The sequence below is a fragment of the Athene cunicularia genome (genome assembly GCF_003259725.1).
Source record: "Athene cunicularia isolate RWA chromosome 20 unlocalized genomic scaffold, athCun1 chr20_part2, whole genome shotgun sequence".
NCBI classification, from domain to species: Eukaryota; Metazoa; Chordata; class Aves; order Strigiformes; family Strigidae; genus Athene; species Athene cunicularia.
The window spans coordinates 909,726-917,836 of NW_020799126.1; the positions used below are offsets into that span (position 1 = coordinate 909,726).

Here is an 8,111-nt window from a genome sequence, read left to right on the forward strand (position 1 = left end):
GCCCGCCCAGCGCCCCGATCGCCCGCGGGTCAGTGTCTGGCACTTGACGGTAACACAGAAGCTTCTGGTGGAACTCGCCAGCAGAGCCCGTGCCTGCGCCTGGGCAGAGCCTGGGACTTCTGTCCTGAACCTCACTTCTCGCTTCAGCCCTCTAGTGATCCCCAATACCCAGAAGCTCCTTTTTGAAAGGTGGTTTTGGAACGCCAGTACCGGTATTTTCCTTAAACGTGGTTACTGAGGAGGGAGCGGGGCTGGCTCCCTCGAGGGGGGTTGCCAGAGCTTCAAAACTGCTGCTGGAGGAAAAGCCACCGGGCAGCCCCCGCGCCGCGACCCCGGCCTGGGCAGAGCTCCCAGGGGCTGCACCGGAGCCGGGGCCAGCAAAGCCCCGTCGGTCCCAGGGGCAGGGTCGGGGCTCCGCAGCCCCGGGGGGGCAATTCCCAGCCTCTCCCTTTGTGCTGGGTCTGGGCCAACCCGGGGCCTGACCTCCCTTCCTGCGGCCGCAGCCAGAAGCTTCCCATTGTCAACGCTCGACTGTTTTTCTAAAACCAATCTTTCTAGCACTTTTACAGGCAGTGAATAACCCTCTTTTAACGGGGTGTTCTGGGGGTGGTAAACAAGGTTTCTAAATCGTAAAGATATTAAGTGCCATTAGGAAATGTACAGTTTATCACTAAAATTCGCTCTTTCGTTGTCTTGCAAAATGAAGCTTAAATTGAAAGCATTTTTTTTTATAATGAAGTTGTTTATTAAAAGCATTTGAATTATCTGTCCCTGGTGTCATCTTGCAGGGAAATGGGGGTTTTAGGTTGGTTGTTTTTAAGCAAAAACAGAAGCATAAGGCAAGTCAAGGACCCAGTTCCCTACAAGAACCTACACAGGCTTTTAAGTTTCTTTCTAGCAAAGAATTAGACCCGACAAAAAAAAAAAAAAAAAAAAAAAGACATAGCAGCCTGTTGGGGCTTGGAGTGACAGCTGATTCCACTCTCTGGCCAAGAGAACAATGTCTGTTGGACAGAAAGTTCTGGTCACTTGGTTCCACCGGAATTACCGGCCCGTGTGGGAGAACAACCCGCTCGCCCCGTCCCGCCTGCGCCCGGCCCAAAGGCACCAGAACTGGCCCCAAACCTCAAAGCTTCAGCTATGACCGGCCCCAGAAGCTGAGACAGAGGCAAAAAAGGGCGAAGAGCATCCTGCCCTCCCCGGAATTTCTTTTAGGAAGGAGTTTAAAAGCCGAGAACCCTTTTCAGCACTCAGATACTTTTCTAGTTTTCGTCCCCAGTGAAACGTGCCCTTTCCTCAGCAGCGCTCTCCGGGGGCAGAGGAACCGCCTCAGAGCCTCGCGGGCAGCACGGCTTGTGCCTGCCTTTGCCTCTTTTAAGGGAGAAGGGACTCTTCCCATGATTTCTGACTTCATTATTTACCTGCTCTGGGCTCGGCAGCTGCTCAGGGTCACAGACATTCAGCAGCCCCCAACACGGGCAGCCCCGTCACCCCTCACCAGCCTCGGCTGTGCGCCCACACGGCTCTGCTGGGCAAAACGCCCTGGGAGAGGGAAATTCGCCATCCCCCCTCCCTCCGCATCAACCCCCACTCTCTGCTCGCCTGCCACGAACCCCCCAGCGAGGAAGGTCCAGCTCTCACAGCACCAACAGCCTCCAAGCTGCTCCTCAAAGGCAAGGGCAGCTCCGCTCCCTTCTCCCTTTACTCTCACCTCTTGCTCTAAAGCCCCACGTGCTCGCCCGGCCCTCGCAGCCCATCCACCGTCAGCAGTCCTGCTGCTCCATCCAGCCACACAACGCATCCCACACACGAGACGAGCTGCTGAAGCGTCCTCACCCCACGGGAGCAGAACGGGGACAGACCAAGCGCCTCGGCGGTTTAATTCCAGCGTACGGCAGCGCACAGGACGTGCCACGCGGGGGGAAAGGGACTGCTCGGTCGTGTGCCAGGAGGAAAATGTCACAGAGGAAACCGCAGTGGAGGCCAAGCTCGGCGTCTGACCACAGCCACACATCAAAGACCACGCGGGTCGAACATTCTGAAAAAAATCCCAAGAGGTGGCTTAGGAGAAGCCAGGAGAGCAGGACAACAGGACAATGGCAGATTTATTTACAACAGGACACAGAGAATACATACATTAATTAAAAATTACAAAGAATACAGAGAAAACACTTTGGGGAGGGGAGAGAGATCAATGCTGGCTGAGCCTCTCCACTGGGGCAGGGGCAGAAAATAAAAGTGAAAAGAAAAATCAACCAAAATCTCAGAGAGGGATCTCAAATCAGAACTGACACAGGACTCCATGGCCCAGCTGGCGCGTGCGTCCCCTTCTCCCTTTTCCCGTCCTCGGTTCCTGCCTGACCAGGCTTTGGCACGAGGGGCGGCCGGAGCCGCCGGGCAAGGCTGGAAGGGTCAGTGCCAGGGGGCAGCAAGACACGGGTCCTTGTGTGGACCTGGTGGAAACTTATGGCAACTGGGGTTAAAAAAAAAGCCCCAACCCCTTCAAGGGTGCACGTCAGTGCTGGTAACAGGGAGGGCTTTGGACAGTTCTGGATTGGAACGGTGTCACCTGTGGCTGACCATACCGCTTCCTACAGTGAGAAGGAAAAGCAAAATTTTCGTAGATCTCACTAAAAAAAAAAAAAAAAACCAACAAAACCCAAACACCTCTCCCCTGTAGCCCTGACTGAATCTGGCTAGTCTGGGGATGGAGGGAGCCTTCACTGCAGCGTGGTAAATTATCACCTAAGTGACCAAAAAAAAAAAAAAAAAAAAATTTAACCTCTTTTTAAAAGAGCTTCCCACGGACTGATTCAAAGCATCAAGCCACAGAAAAAGAGGAGCCTGCTGCAGAAGAACCCACGACAGCTATTGTGGAGGACTTGGACCGTTTCGTGGAGAACAAAATACAGCTTAAGGGGCACACGCTTCTTCTGTTCCTTGGAGGTAGAGAATCCAAGAGGAGGAAGAGGAGGAGGAGGAGGAGGCGGCAGAGAGCAGCGGGCAGGGAGCCAGGCAGCCCGCTCCCGGCAACGGGCGAGCTCCTCGGGGCCACCCCTGTCCCCGGGCCCAATACTGCATCAGCTCGCTTGGCACTAGGGCGGCGCCGCCCTCCCTGCGCGGGGCGGGACGCTCCCGGGAGGACACCGGCCCCGTTTCCTCACGCGGCTGGAGCGGAGCCGCCGACAGGACGAACCTTCGTGGTTACCTCGCACGTCCCTCCAGTCCGGCCTTGGAGCACCAGCACGTGGCTTCCGCCAGCCCGTCGCGTCCTGCGCCCCCCCAGCCCCCGGAGGGGAGGGGAAGCGGGGCCGGGGCCGCAGTTCTCAGGCGCTCGCGGGTGAAATTGCACTTCCCAGGCTCGGAGCGGCACCTCCGCCGAACGGTAACCCAGGCAGGGCCTGTGCGGGCCGGGCTGGCGCTGGGGGGCCTCGGGGCTCCCTTATCTCGCCATAGTCAAGCTCCCTCTTCCGTGCAGACGTGAAGGCAGGAAAGAAACCCCGTCTGGTGTTTGTCTGAAGAGTCTCCCTGAATCCTAGAGCACCCCAGGGGCTGGAAGAAAACGTTTTCACCAGTGTTTCCACTGCTGTCTCAAATCCATTTGTCATCAACATAAAAAAAAAAAAAGAGGATGAATTAGCAAAAAGGGGGTTTACTTATACAGAGGGACATTTGTCTGCTAAAAAACTCCCTCAAATATGGAACAGGATAATAAAGTTAAAATGTAAGGTATCTACAGACCCCTTTTCCCCCCAGAAGTAGCCCAGAATCCATGTACACTGTGCCAAAGTTACATTCCAAAATGAGGAGTTATTTATTTCTCTTGTCACTCTCCCACTGGATTTTGTTTCCTCAAAAGAGTCGGGAGAAGCCGTGCCCTCGGCTCCCGGGCGGACACACGCTCCGAGGCGTCAACTCGCTGCTGGGTGGCTGCACCTTCAGTCTATTTTCACGGCGGCGTAGATCTTCCGGACAAACATGTAGGCTGCATAGAAGCCAATGGTGCCAGTGAGGAGCCAGAAGGACAAGACCATCAGGGCGGTGTAGCCGAAGTACAGTAGGGAGGGAATGAACTCGACAATATCCAGCTGAAACAGAAGGAGAAACGAGCAGAATGAAGGACGGGGGTATCAGGAGTGAGCTCCCGGGTGGCCCGTGCCTCGGCCAGGAACCCCCCTTGGTGACGCACGATGCCCTCGGGGGGGTGTGAGGGCACAGGGACCCCTCCAGGGCCTGTCCTGCCCTCGGGGGGGGTGGTGGTGAGGGCACAGGGACCCCTCCAGGGCCTGTCCTGCCCTCAGGGGGTGTGTGTGAGGGCACAGGGACCCCTCCAGGGCCTGTCCTGCCCTCAGGGGGGGTGTGTGAGGGCACAGGGACCCCCTCCAGGGCCTGTCCTGCCCTCGAGGGAGCTGAGGAGCTGCCCAGGGCCGGACAGGGACGTGCTCGGAGCAGGCGGCGCCGCCGCTTCCCATCCCAAAGACAACGACCTCCTCCAGAGAGGCGGCACCTCCACGCTGGAGGAGCAACCATACCTTGTTCACGAAGTAGAAGATGGCGTAGATGAGCACGTAGAAGGCGGATCCTCCGGACACCAAGAAGGTCCTCCACCACCAGCGGTAATCCTGCCGGGGGAAAAACCCTGTTACCCCAAAGGCTGCTTCTTCCTGTGCCGCTGTCTCAGGGATGCCGTGACCCTTCTGGGACAGGGACAGCACCAGCCGTTTCCCTTTAAAGGAAAACCACAGCTTGGGGCTGGGGAACTGCTCTGTCACAGGAATGTTTCCAGACGCAGAGGATGAGGAGCTGACGGTGAAGCAAAGGCAGGTCAGTACCACAGCACCTGCTGCCGGAGAACACAGCTCACCTCTGACCCCACGTTTGGTTTTGTGTGGGGATGGAATCAAAGAGTTTCTTTGGGAAGAGGTGTCAGCTCCAAATACCCTGCTCCCAGCAGAACTGCTGGTGTGAACCCACAGTTCCCAGCCCAGTGCAGAATCAAGGAGCTTCGATTCTCTTTGAAGTCAGGAGGTGTCAGGAGCAACCGTGCCGGCGAGGCCGGGCAACACGAGATCTCTGCTGAGCCGCAGCACTAACACAGCCTGGGGTTCTCCAGGAGCAAATCTCCTGAGCTACCGAAACTACAATGCAGGAATCTCACCTCAGCACAAAGCTGGAAGTACACCATGACGATGCTGATTTGGGAGCAGGATACCACCAGGATTATAAACACCAGGAACAGAAAACCGAAAAGGTAATAGAACTGGTTCTCCCAGATCGCCTGAAACAAAGACGCAGCAGAAATTTGTGTCCGTCCTGCTGCGATCGATCGGCGAAGGTGAGAGTAAGTTCTAGCAGCTAATCTGAGGGAAATCGAGGAGCCCCTCAGCCTCACGTAGGTGAAACCACAGATCTGATGCATTTCACAACTCCAGAGGAATCAGGTTGCAAAAAGGTGCCCCAAGACAGCTCAGAGGTAACTTGTTCATCCCCCCCGGAAATTCCTCCCCATCCACAGAAGGTGATAAACGGGCGGCAGCTGGGATGGCTCAGGGAACGCCTGGAGAGCAGGACCCCTCCCTGACATCACCTTACAGCAAGTTTTCACCTTTACCCCCCAAATTGCCAGGGAGTGTCCCCGAGACACCTCCAGGTGCCCTCAGCAAGGGGACGGCCTGACAAGAGCCACAGGCTCTGGAGACAGCCCCGACTGGCCTGGAGGGCACCTGCCAGCCCCTGCAGCCAGGACAGCAAGAGGAGCCTGCTCCAGCGGGACCCCATCCCCTCCAGAAGCTTTAGCACGAGAGGAATCCCGTTTGGGAGCGAAGCGGGTTAAATACTTACACTGAAAATGAAGAACAGTTCGATGAACATAGCTCCAAAAGGCAGGATACCAGCCATGAGAATCCTGCAGAGCGAGAAAGAAAAACGATAAGCAGCACAATCTAAGCGTGTGGCCATTACAAGTCCCCTGTAACCACACAGAGCGCTCCCAGCAGCTCTACAGCTCCCGATTAACCAGAATAAACGTCACACAGTCAACGGCCCAGCTGCTGCTGAGCACGTGCCCCTTCCGATCCGGTGTGGCTGGTGCTTATAAAATCGTCACGACTGTCCCCGGTATCGCGTTACTCAAGGAAACGCATCTGCTGTCTGCGCCCAGAGACCAGCAGGGGATGCTCAGCGGCCCAGGAGAGTGAGGGGAGGGGGCTGGACTCACCGTATTCCCCAGACACTCATCAACTCACCCAACAAATTTATTCATATACCACCTCTGCTCCGGGATCTGCCTGGGAATCTGGTTTGTCCGTACGGGATTGTCATACGGCTGCTTGCGAAACCCGAAGTAGTAACCCAGGTAGACCAAGGGCAAGGAGATCCCGAACCACATGCAGAGCAAGGCCACCATGGTGGGGAAAGGCACCTGGAATCACACGGCCAGGGGCCGGGGTCAGGCGGGCAGCGCGTCTCCCCCGGCACAACGCGGCGGCCGGCCCACGGGCACCCCCGGGCAGAGGGACCCCGTGGAAGGAAGCAAGTCCCCGGCAGCCCCTCACCCCGCTCCCACCTGGCAGACACCCAGGGGAAGGTACCCACCGCTCCGGAGGAGTGCTTCCCCCAGATGAAGCAGTTCAGGACGAAGCAGATCCCAAAGACAACGCCCGGGTACAGGGTAGCTGTCTGCAAGAGCAACACGGGTTAGGAGGAAAGACGTGGCTCATCAGCCAGACGTTTCTCTTCCACGAGTCACACGGGACGAGGCCCACGTGGAGGAAACGTCCCTTTTGCTGCAGCCCCAGCAGAGCGGGGGGGCTGCGGGGAGGGTCCTGGACAAGGCTCTGGCTGTGCTGTAGTACGTGCTGTGGTGTTTGCCCTCTCGTGTGGAGCTGTGAGGGCTCAACCCCCCCCAAACCCCCACAGCACAGCCAGGCTGCGTCCTGCTACCCACAAACCCACGTGGAGCTTGTCCACAGCCACCAGCAAAGCTGGGTAAGGGCACAGAACTCACACAAAAGGCTCCCTTCTTCCAGCGATGCCCTTTCAGAGTCCGGTATAAGCGGCCAGCGAAGAATCCACCAAAAACCCTGGACAGAAACAGGGCAAGACAAAGAAAATCAGCTTCTGTTGTCGGGGAGAGGGAGGGGAGGGGTGGGCAGCGGGAGGCACCTACCCCATGAACATGAAGAGGAAGCAGGCGGTGGTCATCAGCGCGCCCCGGCTGGAAGGCGACAGCATCCCCAGCATCGCCACGACTGCGGAGGGAGGGGAGGAGAGAGCGGCAGCCCTGAGGCCCGTGGGCTCACCAGACACAGCCCCCGGCCGCCCCCGGCACAGCCCGCGTCTCCTCCCCAGCCTAAGGCACCCCCAGCACTGGCCGGAGGAAGGCCCAGCCCTGAGCTCAAGCTACAGACCAGGCTTTAGCCTCAGTCTTCCCAGTGGTCAGAACAGGCCCCGCTCAGAAGGCAAAGCACACACGTGCCCAGGTCCCTCAGCCTGCGGTATGAGTCCGGAGCTCGTATGGGGGTGACAGGAAATAAAACCACAAAACGACGCCTTCAGCTGGGAAACACGACCTAGAAACCCCGGCAGGGCGAGCACAGCCCCGGCCCCTCGCCCAGCCCTGCGGAGGAAGCGGCCTTGTGCATCACAGCCGCCCCCCCGTGACAGGTGCCACTCACAGATCACAATCAGGATCATACAGAAGAGCTGAATTCCAGAACCCAGGAGAGAGCTGAGGATCATAGGATACTGCGGCGGCCGGAAGACGTCTCCATGCACAAGTTTCCAACCAGATTCCTCCATAGTATCTTCCTGCAGCAACAGCAGGAAAAGGACATCGGGACACAGTCCAATGGTGGGAAGGAACACCCTACCGCAGCCAGCCCGGGAGGTTCATTGCCCCACATCCAGCTCTTCTACAGGATTTTGTCACTCTGGTTAAACTTCTTCCCTCTTGGGCTTAAACCAGCCCAGGGCTGCACTGCCAGTGCCAGGGCCCACATTTATGGAGCTGCCTGCAGCCCTTACTTGGGGCTGAAGACGTCTGAACCGGCAACCTGCCGCGGTACAGAGGCAAAGGTGTCGTGACAGCACGACAGAACTGCCCCCCCCCC

General features: G+C 57.5%; 1 protein-coding gene and 1 long non-coding RNA gene across 2 annotated transcripts in view; both read right to left on the reverse strand.

The window, feature by feature from the left end:
* Positions 1-2,419: 2,419 nt before the first annotated feature.
* Positions 2,420-8,111, reverse strand: part of LOC113487689 — a 16,134-nt gene continuing 10,442 nt past the window's right edge. The window contains exon 3 of the long non-coding RNA XR_003399827.1: positions 2,420-2,575. This is a non-coding gene — a long non-coding RNA (uncharacterized LOC113487689). The remainder of the gene's footprint in view (positions 2,576-8,111) is intronic.
* TM9SF4 (transmembrane 9 superfamily member 4) overlaps positions 3,937-8,111 on the reverse strand; it is a 9,783-nt gene continuing 5,608 nt past the window's right edge. Inside the window, exons 9-17 of the mRNA XM_026862369.1 lie at positions 7,677-7,809; positions 7,169-7,250; positions 7,007-7,082; positions 6,595-6,678; positions 6,246-6,421; positions 5,842-5,905; positions 5,159-5,278; positions 4,533-4,622; positions 3,937-4,088 (exon numbers count right to left, since the gene is read on the reverse strand). Coding sequence (XP_026718170.1) covers positions 3,939-4,088; positions 4,533-4,622; positions 5,159-5,278; positions 5,842-5,905; positions 6,246-6,421; positions 6,595-6,678; positions 7,007-7,082; positions 7,169-7,250; positions 7,677-7,809 — 975 coding nt within the window. The 3' untranslated portion in view covers positions 3,937-3,938. The remainder of the gene's footprint in view (positions 4,089-4,532; positions 4,623-5,158; positions 5,279-5,841; positions 5,906-6,245; positions 6,422-6,594; positions 6,679-7,006; positions 7,083-7,168; positions 7,251-7,676; positions 7,810-8,111) is intronic.